The sequence below is a fragment of the Panulirus ornatus genome, chromosome 25, assembly GCF_036320965.1.
Source record: "Panulirus ornatus isolate Po-2019 chromosome 25, ASM3632096v1, whole genome shotgun sequence".
NCBI lineage: Eukaryota > Metazoa > Arthropoda > Malacostraca > Decapoda > Palinuridae > Panulirus > Panulirus ornatus.
This window is the reverse complement of record NC_092248.1, coordinates 23,181,527-23,207,861: the sequence shown is the minus strand read 5'-3', so window position 1 is coordinate 23,207,861 and position 26,335 is coordinate 23,181,527. Positions and strand designations below refer to the sequence as shown.

At 41.1% G+C, this 26,335-nt stretch overlaps 1 protein-coding gene across 11 annotated transcripts in view; it reads right to left on the bottom strand.

Moving 5' to 3' along the window:
- Nucleotides 1–19,162: 19,162 nt before the first annotated feature.
- The window catches only part of LOC139757321 (uncharacterized), a 70,110-nt gene continuing 62,937 nt past the window's right edge, over nt 19,163–26,335 (bottom strand). For all 11 annotated transcript variants that reach the window (XM_071677743.1, XM_071677738.1, XM_071677742.1 and 8 more), the window contains one exon: nt 19,163–26,295. In XM_071677743.1, coding sequence (XP_071533844.1) covers nt 22,900–23,994 — 1,095 coding nt within the window. In that variant the 5' untranslated portion in view covers nt 23,995–26,295 and the 3' untranslated portion in view covers nt 19,163–22,899. The remainder of the gene's footprint in view (nt 26,296–26,335) is intronic.

The window sequence follows — 26,335 nt, the reverse complement described above, 5'->3', positions numbered from 1 at the left end:
AGGTAAGTATTACAAGAGATCGCAATAAAGATCCTAGAAGATTTTATAGATGTATATAAGGAGTGGATTAGGACACTTGGTAAACAGGGAAGGGAATCCGATTGTGGACGATCAAAATATAGCAACAGCCTTGAACAAGATTTGTGGTTCTGTTTTTATGCAGGAAAACAACGACAGTGAATTTTGAGACTGATGAATAGCACTCACACAATACACGAATTTACCGTCATAGAAAAGTATTAATACAGATATTATAAGTGAAAAATCCTGATCGTTTCTGTCCACCACTGATTAAAAACGCCAAACACGAAACAGTCGGACCATTAACCCAGATTGTCGACACATCTCTCCAGGATAGAATACTCCCACAGGACTGGAGACTGGTAGACGTCACTCATATATACAGAATGGGAAGACGGGAATTGCCTGGTAATTACCGTCCTCTTAGTCTCACATCAATCATATATAAACTTCTGGAGTCAATTATTAGAGATAAAATCGTAGCCTATCTGGAACAACCCAACCTGATCAATAATACACACCATGGTTTCAGAAGACGCAGATCATGCCTTACAAACCTCCTTGAATTGTATCATACATTATTCCATGTTCATGACAAGACAAAAGCCATAGATAGAATATATCTAGACATCCAAAAAGCATTCGGCAAAGCCCGGGATTTGGGGATTACTGGTTGCGTAGGAAATTGAATAGAAGCTTGGTTATGTGATAGGAAGGAGAGAGTCGTAATGAATGGGGAATCATCACATTGGTCACCCGTTACTAGTGGAGTCCCCCAGGGATCCGTACTTGGGCCTATACTTTTCATCATTTATGTTAACAATGTTGACGTAGGGTAAATAACCTAATACTCCAAATTTGCAGACGACACAAAGATCAGCAGTGCCATATTGAATGATGAAGACAGACTAAGATTACAAGAGAATCTGAATGAAATAACTGAAGGGTCTTGTAAATGGCAATTGTCATTAAATGTCAATAAGTGTCACTTATTACTAGTAGAAAACCTTAACAACGTGTTTCATCATGAACTGATGAGCCACATGATAAAGGTCGCCTCTAGTGTGAGAGATGTAAGGGTCACTGTCTCCGACAACTTCAAGTTCTCTAAGCATTACAATAAAGTTGCTAAGAATGCGAATAGGATGTTAGGATTTATCAAGAGAAACTTTACATACAAAAGCAAAGATGTGATATTGCCGCAATACCTAAGCCTAGTTGTGGCACACCTTGAATATGCATTGGAGCTTAGGGTCCCCTACTTAAGTAATGACATTCTTAATTTGGAAGCAGCGCAGGGAAGAGCAACAAGTATTGATTGCCTCCTTGCATAATAAACCATATGAGGAGAAACTGTGAGAATTAAACTTGTTCTCCCTGGGCAAGAGGCGCCTCCAGGCAAATGAATAGAATGTTTTTCAAGATACTTAAAAGATTCAACAACGTTGATACTGAACATTTCTTTACAGTAGCGCCAGCACTACCAACGAGAGGAATTGGATTCAAATTTAATGGTCACCGAGTTAATCTGGGCCGTACGAAATATTGTTTTACCAACGACATTATTGATGCATGGGATATGCTTCCAGAAAATGTTGTTCAGAGGAAAACCCTTAAAATCTTCCAAATTAGGCCTGACCATCACTTGTCACTCTCCGGTACAGAATATTTATCATCTAATCAGTCATCATAACGTAGTGGTACATCATGCTACGTTCTCAACCACTGATCTCACCCTGGCCTGGTTGTGGTATCATGCTACAGTAATTAACCCATGTGTCACCTGCTCTGAGAGAGTAATTAAGAATGATTGTATCATTCTTGAACATCAGGAATAATATAGTCATGGTAGGTCGAGAGACTGGAGCTCAAATTTATCCCTCGTATTGTCTTTGTAAGATAAAGTGAGAGGATGCATGTCGCTGGTGATGGGATGCATAACATGTTCATTCTACCATATACCTTTACTATAAAAAAAATTTCTTCAGGCTTATAGATCCTGCAAGATATCTTTTCGATCTGTTTTCATGTGCCGGAGAGAGGGGCGGGGGGCTTCGCTTTGCTATCTATTTCTTTTAGTGTTAAGACCAAACTACCTTGGGTCTGTGTGATCTCTCTCTCTCTCTCTCTCTCTCTCTCTCTCTCTCTCTCTCTCTCTCTCTCTCTCTCTCTCTCTCTCTCTCTCTCTCTTGGCACTAATTTGCCAAAACAAGAAACCTGATTAGAAAGTCAGATCACTGGGAAACGATGAAAATCGCCAAGAATTAATGAAAATCCAAAGAGAGTGCAAGGTCATCAGACAGAGTAAACGCGAAAAAAGAATTTCCCTGAAAATTAAGAATAATCCTAAGGGATTTTTCGAATTCTTAAGAGAAAAGAAGGCAGTGAAAAGGAATTGGACCATTACGAAACGAACATGACACACTAACTACTGACGACAAGGAAATGGCTACACTTATTAATTATTACTCTAACTCTATATTCACAATTGAAGAAACATTTTGAATACCGCAACCAATGAAAGTGTTTCAAGGATCTGATGAAGAAGAATTGAAGGTTAGAGAAATAAGAGCTCTGAAGTACTTAAATACCTGGACCAATTAAATCCTAACAAATCCACTGGCCCAGATAACTTAGCTCCAAGATTTTTAAAGGAGGTCAGGAGACAGCTGATATACCACATAGCAAAAATATTCTACAAATCTCTATCGGTTGGTCAGGTGCCAACTGACTAGAAACTAGCAACTGTTACTCCTGTATATAAAAAGAAGACAAAAAGTGTGTCTTCAACTACCGCCCAATTAGCCTTACGTCAGTGTTAGATAAAATGATGGAAAGAATAATACGAGAGAAAAATTGTCACGTATCTAGATCACAAAATCATATCGGACAATTAACACGGTTTCCGGATTCGAAGATCCTGCCTGACAGGTTTGCTGGATTTTTTTTAATGATATTTATCAGAATTGGAACGAAAAAGTACCGTCTAATGGAGGATATTCAGATTTCCAAAAGGCTTTCGATAAAATACCTCACAAGAGACTTTTACATAAACTCAAGCACACGGAATCGGTGAAGAACTCTGAACGTGGATCAGAGACTGGCTTACCGGAAGAAAGCAGCGTGTAGTATTAAACGGCGAAGCCTCATATTGGCTAGACGTAACGAATGGGGTACCACAGGGGTTGGTCCTAGGCCCAATTCTTTTCATAATATACATTAATGACCTAGATCTCAGTCTCACATCTGAGATCACCAAATTTGCTGACGATACTAAACTAGGAGGTAGAGCTGTAAACGGGAGGGACTGCGAAACTATTCAGAGATCTTGACCTACTAGCCGAGTGGTCAGACAGATGGCAAACGAAGTTTAATATAGACAAGTGTAAAGTTATGCACTTTGGAGACAAGAATATACGTTACAACTACAAACTATTCGGAAACTCTCCAATTAAAGTGAATAAAGAAAAGGCCCTTGGAGTTGTCATTAACATCAATTTGAAATACACTAGTGTCAAGCAGCAAGTAAAAAAGGTTACCAAATGTTACGTTTCATAGCCAGGAACATAGACTACAAGACACCAGAAACTATTCTCACACTTTATAATTCTTTATCAAGACAACACCTTGAATATGCATTCCAGTTTTGGTCCTCAATCTATAAAAAAAGACGAGGAAATTTAAGAGCAAGTGCAAAGATGCACGACAAAACTAATCCCATCCCTTACAAATCTGGCACACGAAGAGACGCTAAATGGATTGGATCTCTTGTCCCTTTAAAAAAAAAAAAAAGATAGACTTCGCGGCAAGTTAATCCAAGTTTTCAAAATTCTGAAACAGTTCGATAACCTAAACCACGAACATCTTTTCGAAATACAAAAAAAATACAGTTACCAGGGCAAATGGAATAAGACTCAAAGCTAATGGATGAAGTGCGGACGTGGGAAAAAGCTTCTTTTCCTACAGGTGTGTTGAGCACCTGAGTGAGTCACTGTCGTTTAGACAAACATTCTATGAATTCAGGTGTACTCTGAGAATAACGCAAGAAATAAATTGTATAAACGACAGCAGTAACGGAGACAATAGAAGGCTAATGTACAGCAGCGAGGAGTCGGTGATAGATTAAAAAACTGTTGAGCGGAATCACATTTTCTCGTCAAGTTAACCCCTTCTTTTTTAACCAATCAACCCAACCGTGCGCCAGTCACATCTGTTGTCTGTCTTTTTCAAACAAACTCATGTAAACGCATCCACCCTTCTCCGCACAACCTTATCTATAGCAAATGCTTCCCAAACATAGAATATTATTGGAACCACTATTCCTTCAAACATTCCCATTTTTGTCCTCCCACTAACGTTCTCTTGCTCTACACATTCTTCATCGCTTCAAGAGCCTTCGCCCCCTCCCCAACCCTATGACTCACTTCCGCTCCCAAGGTTCAACTAGCTGCCACGTCCACTGCCAGATATCTAAGAAAGTTCCCTTCCTCCATTCTTTTTTTCTTTATTTAAACTTACCTCCCAACGCTCTTATCCCTTAACCCTGCTGAACCTAATAAACTTGCTTTTATTCACATTCACTCTCAACTTTCTCCTTTCGCATACTCTTCCAAACTCAGTCAACAACCTCTGCAATTTCTCACTCGAATCAGCCACTAGATGTGTATCATCAGCAAACAAAAGCTGACTCACTTCCCAAGTCCTCTCATTCTCAACAGACTGCGTACTCGCCCCTCTCTCCAAGAATTTTGTATTTACCTCCTTCACCACACCCCTACAACAGAAAGACCTTCCTACTCGTACACAAGCCTTATGCCCTTGATAAAAGCTCGCAACTGCTTCTAGCATCGTATCTCCTGTACCATATATTCTGGAGAACTTCCGGAAAGCATCTCTATCAACTCTACAGTATGCGCTCCCCAGATCCATGAATGCCACATATAAATCCATCAATTTTCATAAGTATATTTCTTATTCAATCTGATACTCTGTACATGCCTTTACCTTTTCAATCAACACCTTCATAAACACCTTACCAGGTATATTCAACAAACGTATACCTCCATACATAGCAAATATACAAACATTCTTATAATCCTTAGGCACTTCTCCATGACAACCAATCAACAACACAGTCACCCACTTTCTTTATATATATATATATATATATATATATTTTTTTTTTATTATACTTTGTCGCTGTCTCCCGCGTTTGCGAGGTAGCGCAAGGAAACAGACAAAAGAAATGGCCCAACCTCCCCCCCATACACATGTATATACATACGTCCACACACGCAAATATACATACCTACACAGCTTTCCATGGTTTACCCCAGACGCTTCACATGCCCTGATTCAATCCACTGACAGCACGTCAACCCCGGTATACCACATCGCTCCAATTCACTCTATTCCTTGCCCTCCTTTCACCCTCCTGCATGTTCAGGCCCCGATCACACAAAATCTTTTTCACTCCATCTTTCCACCTCCAATTTGGTCTCCCTCTTCTCCTTGTTCCCTCCACCTCCGACACATATATCCTCTTGGTCAATCTTTCCTCACTCATCCTCTCCATGTGCCCAAACCACTTCAAAACACCCTCTTCTGCTCTCTCAACCACGCTCTTTTTATTTCCACACATCTCTCTTACCCTTACGTTACTCACTCGATCAAACCACCTCACACCACACATTGTCCTCAAACATCTCATTTCCAGCACATCCATCCTCCTGCGCACAACTCTATCCATAGCCCACGCCTCGCAACCATACAACATTGTTGGAACCACTATTCCTTCAAACATACCCATTTTTGCTTTCCGAGATAATGTTCTCGACTTCCACACATTCTTCAAGGCCCCCAGGATTTTCGCCCCCTCCCCCACCCTATGATCCACTTCCTCTTCCATGGTTCCATCAGCTGCCAGATCCACTCCCAGATATCTAAAACACTTCACTTCCTCCAGTTTTTCTCCATTCAAACTCACCTCCCAATTGACTTGACCCTCAACCCTACTGTACCTAATAACCTTGCTCTTATTCACATTTACTCTTAACTTTCTTCTTCCACACACTTTACCAAACTCAGTCACCAGCTTCTGCAGTTTCTCACATGAATCAGCCACCAGCGCTGTATCATCAGCGAACAACAACTGACTCACTTCCCAAGCTCTCTCATCCCCAACAGACTTCATACTTGCCCCTCTTTCCAAAACTCTTGCATTTACCTCCCTAACAACCCCATCCATAAACAAATTAAACAACCATGGAGACATCACACACCCCTGCCGCAAACCTACATTCACTGAGAACCAATCACTTTCCTCTCTTCCTACACGTACACATGCCTTACATCCTCGATAAAAACTTTTCACTGCTTCTAACAACTTTCCTCCCACACCATATATTCTTAATACCTTCCACAGAGCATCTCTATCAACTCTATCATATGCCTTCTCCAGATCCATAAATGCTACATACAAATCCATTTGCTTTTCTAAGTACTTCTCACATACATTCTTCAAAGCAAACACCTGATCCACACATCCTCTACCACTTCTGAAACCGCACTGCTCTTCCCCAATCTGATGCTCTGTACATGCCTTCACCCTCTCAATCAATACCCTCCCATATAATTTACCAGGAATACTCAACAAACTTATACCTCTGTAATTTGAGCACTCACTCTTATCCCCTTTGCCTTTGTACAATGGCACTATGCACGCATTCCGCCAATCCTCAGGCACCTCACCATGAGTCATACATACATTAAATAACCTTACCAACCAGTCAACAATACAGTCACCCCCTTTCTTAATAAATTCCACTGCGATACCATCCAAACCTGCTGCCTTGCCGGCTTTCATCTTCCGCAAAGCTTTTACTACCTCTTCTCTGTTTACCAAATCATTTTCCCTAACCCTCTCACTTTGCACACCACCTCGACCAAAACACCCTATATCTGCCACTCTGTCATCAGACACATTCAACAAACCTTCAAAATACTCATTCCATCTCCTTCTCACATCACCGCTACTTGTTATCACCTCCCCATTTACGCCCTTCACTGAAGTTCCCATTTGCTCCCTTGTCTTACGCACCCTATTTACCTCCTTCCAGAACATCTTTTTATTCTCCCTAAAATTTACTGATAGTCTCTCACCCCAACTCTCATTTGCCCTTTTTTTCACCTCTTGCACCTTTCTCTTGACCTCCTGTCTCTTTCTTTTATACTTCTCCCACTCAATTGCATTTTTTCCCTGCAAAAATCGTCCAAATGCCTCTCTCTTCTCTTTCACTAATACTCTTACTTCTTCATCCCACCACTCACTACCCTTTCTAAACAGCCCACCTCCCACTCTTCTCATGCCACAAGCATCTTTTGCGCAATCCATCACTGATTCCCTAAATACATCCCATTCCTCCCCCACTCCCCTTACTTCCATTGTTCTCACCTTTTTCCATTCTGTACTCAGTCTCTCCTGGTACTTCCCCACACAGGTCTCCTTCCCAAGCTCACTTACTCTCACCACCTTCTTCACCCCAACATTCACTCCTCTTTTCTGAAAACCCATACTAATCTTCACCTTAGCCTCCACAAGATAATGATCAGACATCCCTCCAGTTGCACCTCTCAGCACATTAACATCCAAAAGTCTCTCTTTCGCACGCCTGTCAATTAACACGTAATCCAATAACGCTCTCTGGCCATCTCTCCTACTTACATAAGTATACTTATGTATATCTCGCTTTTCCATAGCCAGAGGTTGAACCATTATGTGACATTCATTTTTTTTTCATTCATTTCAAGCTAAAAGTTTGTTTTCTAAATTGTTTCTTACATTTTTCATATGTATATATATGTATGTGTGTGTGTGTGTGTGTGTATGTGCATATGTGTGTGTGTGTGTGTGTGTGTGTGTATATGTATATATATATGTATATTATCCCTGGGGATAGGGGTGAAAGAATACTTCCCACGTATTCCTCGCGTGTCGTAGAAAGCGACTAGAGGGGACGGGAGCGGGGGGCCGGAAATCCTCCCCTCCTTGTATTAACTTTCTAAAATGGGAAACAGAAGAAGGAGTCACGCGGGGAGTGATCATCCTCCTCGAAGGCTCAGAGTGGGGTGCCTAAATGTGTGTGGATGTAACCAAGATGTGAAAAAAGGAGAGATAGGTAGTATGTTTGAGGAAAGGAACCTGGATGTTTTGGCTCTGAGTGAAACGAAGCTCAAGGGTAAAGGGGAAGAGTGGTTTGGAAATGTCTGGGGAGTGAAGTCAGGGGTTAGTGAGAGGACAAGAGCAAGGGAAGGAGTAGCAATACTCCTGAAACAGGAGTTGTGGGAGTATGTGATAGAATGTAAGAAAGTAAATTCTCGATTAATATGGGTAAAAGTGAAAGTTGATGGAGAGAGGTGGGTGATTATTGGTGCATATGCACCTGGGCATGAGAAGAAAGATCATGAGAGGCAAGTGTTTTGGGAGCAGCTAAATGAGTGTGTTAGCGGTTTTGATGCACGAGACCGGGTTATAGTGATGGGTGATTTGAATGCAAAGGTGAGTAATGTGGCAGTTGAGGGAATAATTGGTATGCATGGGGTGTTCAGTGTTGTAAATGGAAATGGTGAAGAGCTTGTAGATTTATGTGCTGAAAAAGGACTGATGATTGGGAATACCTGGTTTAAAAAGTATATATATATATATGTATATTATCCCTGGGGATAGGGGTGAAAGAATACTTCCCACGCATTCCTCGCGTGTCGTAGAAAGCGACTAGAGGGGACGGGAGCGGGGGGCCAGAAATCCTCCCCTCCTTGTACTTTTTTTTTTTTTAACTTTCTAAAATGGGAAACAGAAGAAGGAGTCACGCGGGTAGTGCTCATACTCCTCGAAGGCTCAGATTGGGGTGCCTAAATGTGTGTGGATGTAACCAAGATGTGAAAAAAGGAGAGATAGGTAGTATGTTTGATGAAAGGAACCTGGATGTTTTGGCTCTGAGTGAAACGAAGCTCAAGGGTGAAGGGGAAGAGTGGTTTGGGAATGTCTTGGGAGTAAAGTCAGGGGTTAGTGAGAGGACAAGAGCAAGGGAAGGAGTAGCAGTACTCCTGAAACAGGAGTTGTGGGAGTACGTGATAGAATGTAAGAAAGTAAATTCTCGATTAATATGGGTAAAACTGAAAGTTGATGGAGAGAGATGGGTGATTATTGGTGCATATGCACCTGGGCATGAGAAGAAAGATCATGAGAGGCAAGTGCTTTGGGAGCAGCTGAATGAGTGTGTTAGTGGTTTTGATGCACGAGACCGGGTTATAGTGATGGGTGATTTGAATGCAAAGGTGAGTAATGTGGCAGTTGAGGGAATAATTGGTATACATGGGGTGTTCAGTGTTGTAAATGGAAATGGTGAAGAGCTTGTAGATTTATGTGCTGAAAAAGGACTGATGATTGGGAATACCTGGTTTAAAAAGCGAGATATACATAAGTATACTTATGTAAGTAGGAGAGATGGCCAGAGAGCGTTATTGGATTACGTGTTAATTGACAGGCGCGCGAAAGAGAGACTTTTGGATATTAATGTGCTGAGAGGTGCAACTGGAGGGATGTCTGATCATTATCTTGTGGAGGCTAAGGTGAAGATTTGTATGGGTTTTCAGAAAAAAAGAGTGAATGTTGGGGTGAAGAGGGTGGTGAGAGTAAGTGAGCTTGGGAAGGAGACTTGTGTGAGGAAGTACCAGGAGAGACTGAGTACAGAATGGAAAAAGGTGAGAACAATGGAAGTAAGGGGAGTGGGGGAGGAATGGGATGTATTTAGGGTATCAGTGATGGATTGCGCAAAAGATGCTTGTGGCATGAGAAGAGTGGGAGGTGGGTTGATTAGAAAGGGTAGTGAGTGGTGGGATGAAGAAGTAAGAGTATTAGTGAAAGAGAAGAGAGAGGCATTTGGACGATTTTTGCAGGGAAAAAATGCAGTTGAGTGAGAGACGTATAAAAGAAAGAGACAGGAGGTCAAGAGAAAGGTGCCTTGATTCAATCCACTGACAGCACGTCAACCCCGGTATACCACATCGCTCCAATTCACTCTATTCCTTGCCCTCCTTTCACCCTCCTGCATGTTCAGGCCCCGATCGCACAAAATCTTTTTCACTCCATCTTTCCACCTCCAATTTGGTCTCCCTCTTCTCCTTGTTCCCTCCACCTCCGACACATATATCCTCTTGGTCAATCTTTCCTCACTCATCCTCTCCATGTGCCCAAACCACTTCAAAACACCCTCTTCTGCTCTCTCAACCACGCTCTTTTTATTTCCACACATCTCTCTTACCCTTACGTTACTCACTCGATCAAACCACCTCACACCACATATTGTCCTCAAACATCTCATTTCCAGCACATCCATCCTCCTGCGCACAACTCTATCCATAGCCCACGCCTCGCAACCATACAACATTGTTGGAACCACTATTCCTTCAAACATACCCATTTTTCCTTTCCGAGATAATGTTCTCGACTTCCACACATTCTTCAAGGCCCCCAGAATTTTCGCCCCCTCCCCCATCCTATGATCCACTTCCGCTTCCATGGTTCCATCCGCTGCCAGATCCACTCCCAGATATCTAAAACACTTCACTTCCTCCAGTTTTTCTCCATTCAAACTCACCTCCCAATTGACTTGACCCTCAACCCTACTGTACCTAATAACCTTGCTCTTATTCACATTTACTCTTAACTTTCTTCTTCCACACACTTTACCAAACTCAGTCACCAGGTTCTGCAGTTTCTCACATGAATCAGCCACCAGCGCTGTATCATCAGCGAACAACAACTGACTCACTTCCCAAGCTCTCTCATCCCCAACAGACTTCATACTTGCCCCTCTTTCCAAAACTCTTGCATTTACCTCCCTAACAACCCCATCCATAAACAAATTAAACAACCATGGAGACATCACACACCCCTGCCGCAAACCTACATTCACTGAGAACCAATCACTTTCCTCTCTTCCTACACGTACACATGCCTTACATCCTCGATAAAAACTTTTCACTGCTTCTAACAACTTTCCTCCCACACCATATATTCTTAATACCTTCCACAGAGCATCTCTATCAACTCTATCATATGCCTTCTCCAGATCCATAAATGCTACATACAAATCCATTTGCTTTTCTAAGTATTTCTCACATACATTCTTCAAAGCAAACACCTGATGCACACATCCTCTACCACTTCTGAAACCACACTGCTCTTCCCCAATCTGATACTCTGTACATGCCTTCACCCTCTCAATCAATACCCTCCCATATAATTTACCAGGAATACTCAACAAACTTATACCTCTGTAATTTGAGCACTCACTCTTATCCCCTTTGCCTTTGTACAATGGCACTATGCACGAATTCCGCCAATCCTCAGGCACCTCACCATGAGTCATACATACATTAAATAACCTTACCAACCAGTCAACAATACAGTCACCCCCTTTTTTAATAAATTCCACTGCAATACCATCAAAACCTGCTGCCTTGCCGGCTTTCATCTTCCGCAAAGCTTTCACTACCTCTTCTCTGTTTACCAAATCATTTTCCCTAACCCTCTCACTTTGCACACCACCTCGACCAAAACACCCTATATCTGCCACTCTATCATCAAACACATTCAACAAACCTTCAAAATACTCACTCCATCTCCTTCTCACATCACCACATATATATATATATTGTATGTTCTATGAAGGTGCGCGTTCATATACACTTTATTCGTATTCATATAACTCCGCGTTGTACAGTCAGGTTCGGTAAAACTCTATCAGCTGGCTATGTGTTCTGTTCGGAAACAACCGATAGACCCCGTTGCTCACTATTGTGAGACGAAGGGTATTCGAGTACTTAGTATTTCGAATAGTTGTTTCCTATTATACAGTCCCTTAGCCTAGCGGTTAGCATGCCTGCCTCTTGCACAAGGGGTCCCAGATTCGATCCTGGCTGTTGGAGCTTTGTATGTTCTATGAAGGTGCGCGTTCATATACACTTTATTCGTATTCATATAACTCCGCGTTGTACAGTCAGGTTCGGTAAAACGCTATCAGCTGGCTATGTGTTCTGCTCGGAAACAACCGATAGACCCCGTTGCTCACTATTGTGAGACGAAGGGTATTCGAGTACTTAGTATTTCGAATAGTTGTTTCCTATTATACAGTCCCTTAGCCTAGCGGTTAGCATGCCTGCCTCTTGCACAAGGGGTCCCAGGTTCGATCCTGGCTGTTGGAGCTTTGTATGTTCTATGAAGGTGCGCGTTCATATACACTTTATTCGTATTCATATAACTCCGCGTTGTACAGTCAGGTTCGGTAAAACGCTATCAGCTGGCTATGTGTTCTGTTCGGAAACAACCGATAGACCCCGTTGCTCACCATTGTGAGACGAAGGGTATTCGAGTACTTAGTATTTCGAATAGTTGTTTCCTATTATACAGTCCCTTAGCCTAGCGGTTAGCATGCCTGCCTCTTGCACAAGGGGTCCCAGGTTCGATCCTGGCTGTTGGAGCTTAGTATGTTCTATGAAGGTGCGCGTTCATATACACTTTATTCGTATTCATATAACTCCGCGTTGTACAGTCAGGTTCGGTAAAACGCTATCAGCTGGCTATGTGTTCTGTTCGAAAACAACCGATAGACCCCGTTGCTCACCATTGTGAGACGAAGGGTATTCGAGTACTTAGTATTTCGAATAGTTGTTTCCTATTATACAGTCCCTTAGCCTAGCGGTTACATGCCTGCCTCTTCCACAAGGGGTCCCAGGTTCGATCCTGGCTGTTGGAGCTTTGTATGTTCTATGAAGGTGCGCGTTAATATACACTTTATTCGTATATATATATATATATATATATATATATATATATATATATATATATATATATATATATATACATATGTATATATATATATATATATATATATATATATATATATATATATATATATATATATATAATTATCCCTGGGAATAGGAGAGAAAGAATACTTCCCACGCATTCCTCACGTGTCGCAGAAGGCGACTAAAGGGGACGGGAGCGGGGGGCCAGAAACCTTCCCCTCCTTGTATTTTAACTTTCTAAAACGGGAAACAAAAGAAGGAGTCACGCGGGAAGTGCTCATCCTCCTCAAAGGCTCAGATTGGGGTGTCCAAATGTGTGTGGATGTAACTAAGATGAGAAAAAAGGAGAGATATGTAGTATGTTTCAGGAAAGGAACCTGGATGTCTTGGCTCTGAGTGAAACGAAGCTCAAGGGTAAAGGGGAAGAGTGGTTTGGGAATGTCTTGGGAGTAAAGTCAGGGGTTAGTGAGAGGACAAGAGCAAGGGAAGGAGTAGCACTACTCCTGAAACAGGAGTTGTGGGAGTATGTGATAGAGTGTAAGAAAGTAAATTCTAGACTGATATGGGTAAAACTGAAAGTTGATGGAGAGAGATGGGTGATTATTGGCGCATATGCATCTGGGAATGAGAAGAAAGATCATGAGAGGAAAGTGTTTTGGGAGCAGCTGAATGAGTGTGTTAGTGGTTTTGATGCACAAGACCGGGTTATAGTGATGGGTGATTTGAATGCAAAGGTGAGTTATGTGGCAGTTGAGGGAATAATTGGTATACATGGAGTGTTCAGTGTTGTAAATGGAAATGGTGAAGAGCTTGTAGATTTATGTGCTGAAAAAGGACTGGTGATTGGGAATACCTGGTTTAAAAAGCGAGATATACATAATTATACGTATGTAAGTAGGAGAGATGGCCAGAGAGCGTTATTGGATTACGTGTTAATTGACAGGTGCGCGAAAGAGAGACTTTTGGATGTTAATGTGCTGAGAGGTGAAACTGAAGGGATGTCTGATCATTATCTTGTGGAGGCGAAGGTGAAGATTTGTAGAGGTTTTCAGAAAAGAAGAGAGAATGTTGGGGTGAAGAGAGTGGTGAGAGTAAGTGAGCTTGGGAAGGAGACTTGTGTGAGTAAGTACCAGGAGAGACTGAGTACAGAATGGAAAAAGGTGAGAACAAGGGAGGTGAGGTGAGTGGGGGAGGAATGGGATGTATTCAGGGAAGCAGTGATGGCTTCCGCAAAAGAAGCTTGTGGCATGAGAAGCGTGGGAGGTGGGTTGATTAGAAAGGGTAGTGAGTGTTCAGGCCCCGATCACTCAAAATCTTTTTCAATCCATCTTTCAACCTCCAATTTGGTCTCCCACTTCTCCTCGTTCCCTCCACTTCTGACACATATATCCTCTTGGTCAATTTTCCCTCACTCACTCTCTCCATGTGACCAAACCATTTCAAAACACCCTCCTCTGCTCTCTCAACCACACTCTTTTTATTATCACACATCTCTCTTACCCTTTCATTACTTACTCGATCAAACCACCTCACACCACATATTGTCCTCAAACATCTCATTTCCAACACATCCACCCTCCTCCGCACAACTCTATCTATAGCCCACGCCTCGCAACTGTATAACACTGTTGGAACCGCTATTCCTTCAAACATACCCATTTTTCCTTTCCGAGATAACGTTCTCGACTTCCAAACATTTTTCAACGCTCCTAGAACTTTCGCCCCCTCCCCTACCCTATGACTCACTTCCGCTTCCATGGTTCCATCCGCTGCCAAATCCACTCCCAGATATCTAAAACACTTCACTTCCTCCAGTTTTTCTCCATTCAAAATTACCTCCCAGTTGACTTGTCCCTCAACCATACTGTACCTAATAACTTTGCTGTTATTCACATTTACTCTCAGCTTTCTTCTTTCAAACACTTTACCAAACTCGGTCACCAGCTTCTGCAGTTTCTCACACGAATCAGCCACCAGCGTTATATCATCAGCGAACAACAACTGACTCACTTTCCAAGCTCTCTCATCCACAACAGACTCCATACTTGCCCCTCTTTCCAAAACTCTTGCATTCACCGCCCTAACAACCCCATCAATAAACAAATCAAACAGCCATGGAGACATCACACACCCCTGCCACAAACCTACATTCACTGAGAACCAATCACTTTCCTCTCTTCCTACACGTACACATGCCCTACATCTTCGATAAAAACTTTTCACTGCTTCTAACAACTTAACTCCCACACCACATATTCTTAATACCTTCCACAGAGCATCTCTATCAACTCTGTCATATGCCTTCTCCAGATTCATAAATGCTACATATAAATCCATTTGCTTTTCTAAGTATTTCTCTCATACATTCTTCAAAGCAAACACCTGATCCACACATCCTCCACCACTTCTGAACCACACTGCTCTTCTCCAATCTGATGCTCTGTACATGCCTTCACCCTCTCGATCAATACCCTCCCATATAATTTCCCAGAAATACTTAAACTTATACCTCTGTAATTGTAAATTTTCTATTATTCTATGGATTTTCTTTGTTTTATGCTAATATCATCTTGTGTTTATTTACTTCATTCTGATACCAGTTTTCATAGTATATTATGTAGTTTTGGTTCTTATTATTTGGACTTCAATTCACTCTTGCATTTTGGCTTTACCAGTCTAGGTACAGCAAAAATGCCTGTAATATTACTAATTCCTAGAAACTGTTTCATTGTGTGAATTTGCTATGTACTGTACTCCTGTGGTTGCCTTGTTCTTTGTACCTTTCATTAAACCAATAATTTTCTTATGTATTCCTCTCATTGCTATTATCTAATTGTTTTATGTATTAAACCATTGTTAGGTCATCTAATGCCACATTTTACTTCTTGTACATTCCGGCATGAAGGATATTATATGGGAAATCTTAACTGCCATAAGCTTAACAACAATATTTTTCCTTAGTGAGCTTAAGAATATTTTTCCCTTTAGTGAGGTCAACAGTATCTCTTTCCCGTTTAGTATACTTAATAATATATTTCCCTTTACTATTCCTCCAGCTATGTCTGTTCAGAAAGACTAACACAAAAATGATCTTTACACTTCCAAAGTGATGTAATATGATGAAAGGACTAAAAAATATGAGAGCATACCAACCTCTTTAAAGCTACCACCTGATCAGTTTTAGACTTGTCATTCACTAGTGCAAAGTTCATTTTTGTGCAGTGTGTATATAGGGTTATACTTGGGCGATTATATATATATATATATACACATGTGTATGTGGGTGGGTTGGGCCATTCTTTCATCTGCTTCCTTGCACTACCTCGCTGACGTGGGACATGGCGATTAAGTATGATGAATAAATAACTTGGGCATCTTACGAATTCACACATCTTATAAGTTCACAACAGGGAGGTAATGGCCAGGTTCATCTCCCAACTACTAATGCAAGCTTATGTCATGTGCTCATAGTGCCAAGTGTATCAAAATGCACTACTCCAGTAGATGTTCTAATTGCAGTCATTGGTATCACTACTGCACATCACTATCATCTAGTAGAGACAACTCAGAACATTGGACGTACAGCAACTATTCAGAAAACAACTTACAAAACTCCGTTACAAACACCTTCACCACGAGCACAAATTTCCTATAAACAACATTACAGAATGCACATTCTCAGTCTTCATAAACCGATCATTCTACTCCACAGAACTGCGATGACAAACTAAAGAATTTGCAATTCAGTGCTCGTAACATCAAGAACAAACACACACAAATACTCAGCCAACTAAGAGAATGCAGTATCCATGTAGAACTCATCTAAGAAACCAGTCACATCCAGATCTGTCCTCCCACCTTTCTAACCTCACACAGCTGTAAGAAATTACAGACAACAGGGACAAGGGGGAGGTACCCATCATGCTTTTCCACCAAACCATAATATTTTCCACAACTGACCACAGAACAGCTGACACACTACAACAACACACGAGAAATACAGCAGCAGCTGCAACATAATCAACATCTGCATACCTTCTCACTCCACATACCCCACATGCTACACTGCCCAACAACTAAACCACAGTAGGATGCTCCCACTATTTAAGATTTGAATATCCACTTGGTTCAGCATTCACACTTATGATCCCTAAGGTGAACTCCTTATAAACCAACTGCAACTTGTCAGTATCCTTAACCCATGCAACCACCCAACCAGACTCCCAGTCCACCACTTCCTGCAGCTGTCCTTGTGAAAAATCACATTCAGCTCACACCAACATTACATAAAAGGATGCAACAGGAACTTTCCTCTGACCACTTGCCCATCCTGAGCACAATCCATTCAGGAGAATACAGGAAAGCAGACTGGCCAGCCATCATACAGCACATGGAAAAAAAGCTTTAAAACATCAGTATAGATGATGTTTCATTCCTAGATTATGCAGTCTCACAGTCATCTGGACCTCCAAATAAACCAGCAAAAAGCACATAAGACAAGGGAATAGAAAGAAATTACCTCAAATTTCTCCACATAAGTTACTTCCTATACATCCCAACTGGAACCCCCTCAAGGGGATGGCCACGGCAATAGAGTTTACATAACCAGTGAAATCCAGGGTCGCTTTTTACCCTTTAGTGCCTCACCCTCAACAGGCCACTGGCAGAGGGCAGTTTTAATGCAGTATTTGCAGAGGCTCCTTCCTAATGTCCCTACCTAATGCTTCTGCTTCATGTTCCCACCTACTAGTACCAAATGTTTCTACCTAATGCTCCTGCCTGAATGTTCCTACCTATCACTTCAGTCTATTGCTCCTAACATTTTGCTAAAAGGCAGGGCTAACACAGAGCGCTCACTGTAAGAAATCTAGTTACAAAGAATGAACTGTGTGAGTGAAGTGCTGTCAAGTGTTATGTATGACAAGGAGAGACTGTATATTTGTAGACAGAATGCCAGTAGTCCATATGTGGGTGAGGCAGAAACAAAAGACAGCTATATCGGTCAGAGGAGTCAACTTGACAACCACTGAAGTCTTGCCTCACTACTCAGGCTCTACTAACCCTCGGGACACCCAGACAGGTAGTGCTGGTTATGTACCTCCCTGGTTGTTGGATGCGTAATAACCTACTCCCATAAGTTACACTCCTGGTAAAGTGAAGATAGTAATTCAGACGTAACCACTCACCATTAATAGAAATCGGAGAGAAAGTTTGAATCTTTAAATAACACCATCAGAGACAAACTGATAACTAGCACTCCTTCAACACAGTGAACCAAAACACCCACAGCACCCAACCCTGGCACACAAAGAAAATCCACTCACCTCACCAGTACCCACTCATGAAGCACTCCAGATTCATTCCAATAAAATCCCTTCTCCCAAAGAACTTACAAACATACTCATGAGAAAATTCTCAAAAATTACCCAAAAACCAGTCTCGCCTCTTAACAGGAAAGTTGTGAAAAATCTACCCATCATCTGTACAGAAACAATCACTCACCTACCCTTCACTCACACTGATACAAGCAATGACTTTAACATCTTAAGGAAATTTCCTCCTACAGGCCTTGATAACATAACAGACTTTCACATATAACACTATGGCCCATTTGCTGATGGGTTGGGAAGTCGCTCACCAACATGCTCTGGAACTGGATCAAATGCAGTAGTCACAACCAGTCTTCCACCACCTACAATAGTGTACCTGGACTAAAGTTCTGCAGATTTTACCGATGTAATGAAGTGAAAAATTAAGGTTTTTCTTAGTCATTATGTTAAAATCTTGAATTCTTTTTTAGTCTATTTAGCCTGGGAGGCAACTCATACGAGGTTGTGGCATATGAGCACATTCCAAAAAAATGGGTTGTAAAGATAACATATTGACCTTAACAGGACACTCCAAAATGTACGATTTTTTGAGAAAATACGTAAATATTGTGTTAGGGATGAATGTTTCATAATTAAAGGTTCACCTAAGGATTCAAAAAGCTTCCATTAGTTTCTTATGTATATCCTCACTGCTCTGATATATGTAGAAAGGGTACCTTTAATAGAGGTTATATCTTAACATCCTTTCAGTTCTATGTAGCCCTTAAACTTGCACCTTTAAAATGCTTTTTTGTTGCCTATTTTCTTTGTGGTGACTTTCGAAGGTATATCTGAAGGCAAGCCTGCCATCATATTGATGAATCTATTAAGTCTTGTAGCACAATAGATGCTGCTGTCCTCAAGGAAAATGATTTGTAGGTAGAAAAAAAGATAAAGAATAATCATCTAAGATTATATTCAAGAGAACTGATATAACACAGAGTTTGTTGTGCAACTATGTAGCTATTTTCCTGAAGATGGAAAGTACAGTTGGTTACTTCTCAGAATCTTGCCCTGATCCCTTGCTTGCAGAATTCAAAATGAAGTGCATTAAGAAGTTGCAGCAAATGATGGAGAAGGAATACACTTGAGCATACAGGTCCTTGACCAGGAGGCATCATAATTTGTAGAAACTCCCAACCACTCCTCAGATAAGTCAGCAGAGCATGCAGTCTCAGCCATCTTGTTCAGACCAACAGCTCCAACTATTGCAAGGTCAGACTTAAATGAAACTTTTCTTAGTATCTATCTATATTCTATTATACTCAGTCGCTAGTCTCCCGCGTTAGCAAGGTAGCACAAGGAAACAGACGAAAGAATGGAGAGGTAATAACAAATAGTGGTGAAGTGAGGAGATGGAGTGAGTATTTTGAAGGTTTGTTGAATGTGTTTGAAGATAGAGTGGCAGATATAGGGTGTTTGGTCAAAGTGGTGTGTGAAGTGAGAGGGTCAGGGAGAATGGTTTGGTAAAAAGAAAAGAGTTAGTGAAAGCTTTGCAGAAGATGAAAGCCAGCAAGGTGGCGGGTTTGGATGGTATTGCAACGGAATTTAATAAAACAGGCGGTGACTGTGTTGTTGACTGGTTGGTGAGGATAGTCAATGTATGTATGGTTCATGGTGAAGTGCCTGATGATTGGCAGAATGCATGTATAGTGCCATTGTAAAAAGGCAAAGGGGATAAAGGTGAATGTTCAAATTACAGAGGTATAAGTTTGTTGAGTATTCCTGGGAAATTACATGGGAAGGTATTGATTGAGAGGGTAAAGGCATGTACAGAGCATCAGATTGGGGAAGACCAGTGTGGTTTCAGAATGGGTACAGGTTATGTGGATCAGGTGTTTCCTTTGAAGAATGTATGTGAGAAATACTTGGAAAAACAGATGGATTTGTATGGAGCATTTATGGATACTTGCTACCTTCACCCATTCTCGTTGCCACCCCACCACACATGAAATGGCATCCCCTCTCCCCGCGCGCATGCGTCGTTGTGCTAGAAAAAGACAACAAAGGCCACATTCGTTCACAATGTCTCTAGCTGTCATGTGTAATGCACTGAAACCACAGTTCCCTTTCCACATGTAGGCCCCACAAAACTTTCCATGGTCTGTTCCAGATGCTTCACATGCCCTGGTTCGATCCACTAACAGCACGTCGACCCGGAACATCACATCGTTCTAATTTATTCTATTCCTTGCACGCCCTTCACCCTCCTATATGTTCAGGCCCTGATTGCTGAAAATCCTTTTCATTCCATCCTTCCACCTCCAATTCAACCTTGTTTCCTCTACCTCTGACACATATATCCTCTTTGTCGATCTCTCCTAACTCATTCTCTCTCTTCATGTGACCACACCATTTCAATACACCCTCTTCTTCTCTCAACCACACTCTTTTTATTACCACATATTTCTCTTACCCTTTCATTACTTACTCGATCAAACCACGTCACACCACATATTGTCCTTAAACATCTCATTTCCAACACATCCACCCTCCTCTGCACAACCCTATTCATAGCCCACACATCGCAACCATATAACATTGCTGATACCACTAATCCTTCAAAAATACCCATTTTTGCTCTCCGAAATAACATTCTCGCCTTCCAGACATTCTTCCACGCTCTCAAAACCTTCGCCCCCTCCCACATCCTGTGACTCACTTCCGCTTCCATGGTTCCATTTCCTGCTAAATCCACTAACAGATATCTAAAACACTTCACTTCCTCCAGTTTTTCTCCATTCAAACTTTAAACTTTAAATGATCATTATGATGGAGAAACTGATGCAGGTGTTTCACTGGTTTCATTTCATTGTTTCATTTCTTTTTCAGGTCACAACGAAGGTGTTGAAACTGACGAACGTATTTCATGCATTAGGTAGGTGGAGAACTGACATGTTTCATTCGTCACTTAAGTGATGCAACCGAAACGTTTTAATGGCCTCTTCAGCTGAAAATGGCGTATGCTTTACTTGGTCACTAGGAAGGTGGTGAAACTGATCCAGGTGTTGCAATGGTCACCTGGAGGATGGTTAAACTGACGCAGGTGTTTCATTGGTCACTCAAAAGGTGTTGAAAGCGACGCGTCTCACTGGTCACAGGTGGTGAAACTGACACGTGTATCATTGATCACTTGAAAGGTGGTAAAATTAATGCAGGCATTAAACTGGTAGATAGAAAAGGTGGTGAAATGCAAGTATTTCACTAAGTTGGTGTAATGAAAGCGTTTCATTGGTCACTAGGAAGGTAATGAAACATGCATGTCTCTGGTTACTTAGGTGATGAAACATTCGTTTCGGTGGTCACTAGGAGGATGGTGAAATGCCTGTTTCAGTCGTCACCAGGTGGTGAAACACACGTTTCATTTGTCACGGATATTGGTGAAACAGACGTATTTCAATGGTCACTTGTAAAGGGGTGAAACTATCGAATTTCATTAGTCATTAAGGTGATGGAACTGACACGTTGCACTGGCTGTTAGGATCGTGGTGAAAGTGACGCGTTTTATCGGTCACTTAGATGAAAATGAACCAAGTCTCATTCGTCACTACAAAAGTGGTGAAATTGACGCAGTTGTTTCATTGGTCGCTAGGAAGGTGCTGAAACTGACACAATTTCATTGATCACTGGGAAGGTGAAACTGACAACAGTGTTTCACTGACCATTTGGAAGGTGGTGAATTTGACGCAGGTGGTTCATTGTCAATCGTGGGGAAACATACACGTTTCATTGGCTTCTCTCCTGTATGAACAGTCATGTGCTTCACTAAGGTACCCTTCCAAGACAATGTCTTTTGGCAATGTGAACACTAGTATGGCTTCTCTTCTGTATGAACAGGAATGTGTTTCACTAAGGTACCCTTCTGAGAGAATATCTTTTGGCAATGTGAACACGTGTGGCTTCTCTCCTGTATGAATAGTTATGTGTTGCACTATGTACCCTTCCGAGAGAATGTCTTTTGGCAATGTGAACACTCATATAGCTTCTCTCCTGTATGAATAGTTATGTGTTGCACTAAGGTACCCTTCCAAGAGAATGTCTTCTGGCAATGTGAACACTCATATAGCTTCTCTCCTGTATGAACAGTCAAGTGCTTCACTAAGGTACCCTTACGAGAGAATGTCTTTTGACATTGTGACACTCACATGGCTTCTCTCCTGTATGAACAGTGATGTGCTGCACTACACCACTCTTCAAGGAGAATGTTTTTTGTCGCTGTGAACACTCATATGCCTTCTCTCCTGTATGAAGAGTCATAAGCTGCACTACATCACTCTTCCAGGAGAATGTCTTTTGGCACTGTGAACACTCATATGGCTTCTCTCTGTATGAAGTCATGTGCCACACTAAGGTATCCTTCTGAGAGAATGTCTACTGGCACTGTGAACACTCGTGTAGCTTCCCTCCTGTATGAACAGTCATGTGCTTCACTAAGTTAGTCTTCTCAAAGAATGTCTTTTGGCACTGTTAACACTCATATGCCTTCTCATGTATGGACAGTCATGTGCTTCACTAAGGTATCCTTCTGAGAGAATGTCTCTTGGCAATGTGAGCACTCATATGGCTTCTCTCCTATATGAACAGTCATGTGCCCCACTAAATGACTCTTCTGGAAGAAAGTCTTTTGGCAATGTGATCACTTGTATGGCTTCTCTCCTGTATGATCAGTAATGTGCTTCACTAAGTTATAATTCCGAGAGAATGTCTTTTGGCACTGTGAACACTCAAATGGCTTCTCTCCTGTATGAACAGCCTTGTGCTGCATTAAGGCATCCTTCCGGGAGAATGCCTTTTGGCAATATGAACAATCATATGGCTTCTCCCCTCTATGAACAGTCATGTGCTTCACTAAGGTACCCTTCCGAGAGAATGACTTTTGACAATGTGAACACTCATATGGTTTCTCTCCTGTATGAACAATCATGTGCTTCACTAAGTTGCTCTTCTGAGAGAATGTCTTTTGGCACTGTGAACACTCATATGGCTTCTCTTCTGTATGAACAGTCATGTGCTGCACTAAATGACTCTTACGGAAGAAAGTCTTTTGGCACTGTGAACATTCATATGGCTTCTCTTCTGTATGAACAAACATGTGCTGCACTACATCACTCTTCCGTGAGAAAGTCTTTTGGCAAAGTGAACACTCATATGGCTTCTCTCCTGTATGAACAGTCATGTGCTGCACTAAGGTACTCTTCTGAGAGAATGTCTTTTGGCAATGCAAACACTCATATGGCTTCTCTCCTGTATGAACAGTCATGTGCTGCACTAAGGTACCCTTCCGAGAGAATGTCTTTTGACAATGTGAACACTTATATGGCTTCTCTCCTGTATGAACAGTCATGTGCTTCACTAAGCTACTCTTCTGAAAGAATGTCTTTTGGCACTGTGAACACTCGTATGGCTTCTCTCCTGTATGAACAGTCATGTGCTGCTTTAAGGTACCCTTCTGAGAGAATGTCTTCTGGCAATGTGAACACTCATATGGCTTCTTTCCTGTATGAACAGTCATGTGCCGCACTAAATGACTCTTCCGGAAAAAAGTCTTTTGGCAATGTGAACACTCGTATGGCTTCTCTCCTGTATGAACAGTCATGTGCTTCACTAAGTTACTCTTCTGAGAGAATGTCTTTTGGCACTGTGAACACTCGTGTGGCTTCTCTCCTGTATGAACAGTCACGTGCTTCACTAAATTACTCATCTTGGGAAGGTATTTTGGCAGTGCGTACATCTATATGGCTTCTTTTCACCAGTATGAGTTGCCATGTGCCATATGAAATTACTGCTCCCAACAAAGATCTTTTAGCAGAGCAAATATCTAAATTGTTTCTTATTTGCAAAACTTTCATGACCCTTCTAAGTTTAAACTGTTGGATGAAGATTTTTGGGCTCTGCGAAAACTTGGAACATCTCTCATCCATGCATCTTCATAAAAATTCTTTACACCAATTCTTTACAAATGTTCTGTCGCATAGTGAACCTTCCACTCATTTGTCCTCTGTAATGCAACCTTGTAAAACAACAATACAGAAGAGTATAGTTACTGTCTATGATAACCTCACATGTCTAGTGAGTGTACACTACTGGTGAAGCATCACCCAGAGTGGGATTTGCGCAAGATTGGTGAGGTGAGAACCAGTCTTATCCTACTACTCCACGTAATACAAGGTCAACTATAGTGAGGTGAATTGCTCACAACCTGTGTAGTGAAGCATACAATGGCCTTTGGTATACACTGTACCTTCCAAAGTGAGGTCAACCACTACACCCTCCAACCAAGCACTACCTCCATGATGTACCAGAGACCTTGCATGACATTCTGTATTCCTGTTACTAAAAGTCCAGCAGTCCCTCTGGATGCACATCCTGATTAAGTACTTACATTTCATACTGCAAGTTTGTCACTTACCTTACCATGTTTGACAATAACAGACTTTTTCATGTAAGGTTAGTTCCAACACAAGATATGAAACGTTATCTTTAGAAAGATGCAATCATCACCTACTACAGACAGGAATACCTATTAACATCTTAGGACTTTACACTAAGCATGATATATCAATCAAGATCATACTAAGAATATTAACAAACAATTAACCTGATTATGGGAATTACTTGTAATCAATCCAAATTTGACTACTGTATTTGTAACCTTATCCCTGGGGATAGGGGAAAAAGAATACTTCCCACGTATTCCTTGCGTGTCGTAGAAGGCGAATAAAAGGGGAAGGAGAGGGGGCCTGGAAATCCTCCCCTCGTTTTTAATTTTCCAAAAGAAGGAACAGAGAAGGGAGCCAATTGAGGATATTTCCTCAAAGGCTCAGTCCTCTGTTCTTAAAGCTACCTTGCTAACATGGGAAATAGCATAAAGTATGAAAAAAAATATATATAACCTATAAAAGTAACTGTAATAAAAATCTACAATGATAACTGTAATAATCATTTACACCTGCTACCTGTAATATAATTTTTGTCTACTAGCAAGATGACTTTTGAGGGAAAATGTTAGATGTAAATTATGTTTTACTTTCATATGATCATGAAGAGCTTCACTGTAACCACTGTTAACAATCCTTGTCATAAATAAATGTATCCAATAATAATTTTACTAAATATAACGAAAAGTTCAATTGTACTAAACATTGATTATAATTCTTTTATTGTATATAGTATGAACTATGGTCCTTCTTGTTGTACTAAACATGAACTATGGTTCTTCTTATTGTGCTAAACATGAACTATGGTCCTCCTATTATACTAAACATTAACTATGGTTCTTGTTATTATAATGCAGAAGTACTATGGTCTTAAACATGATTATGGTCCTTCTTACTGTACTAAACATGAACTATGGTCCTCCTATTATAATAAACATGAACTATGGTCCTTGCTATTATACTGAAGATGTACTATGGTACTAGACATGAACTCTGGTCTTTGTTATTGTACTAAAGATGAACTATGGCCCTTTATGCACTTAAGATAAACTTTGGTTTGTCTTAATCTACTAAACACGAATTATGGTATATCTCAATGTACTAAACAAAACTTTCCTTAGGTTTTCTATTTTCTTATTGTTCATGTTTCATTATCAAGCTAGCATCATTTCAGTGTTGTTACCTTTATTGTTATTACCCTTGCTATACACTGGAGTTCTTCACATGCTGATGACGCCGCTCTAAAAACTTACATATTTGTTTATTGATGCTGCTTCTGTTTTTACTGATGCAGCTTCCATTTTTACTGAAGATATTTCTCTGTTTACTGATGCAGCTTTTATTTTCATTGAAGATGTTTCTATGTTTACTGACACAGCTTCTATTTTTACTGAGGATGTTTCTGTGTTTACTGATGCTGCTTCTACTTTTCCTTAAGATGGTTCTGTGCTTACTGATACAGCTTCTATTTTTACCGAAGATGTTTCTGTGTTTATTGATGCAGCTTCTGTTTTTACCAATGCTTCTTCTGTTTTTACTGTCATTTGAGGAAAACTTGGAAGCTTACATCACGTTATTATGCTCAACACAGACAGCTGCCAAAGACATTGAAGACATTACAGAACACACCCTCTA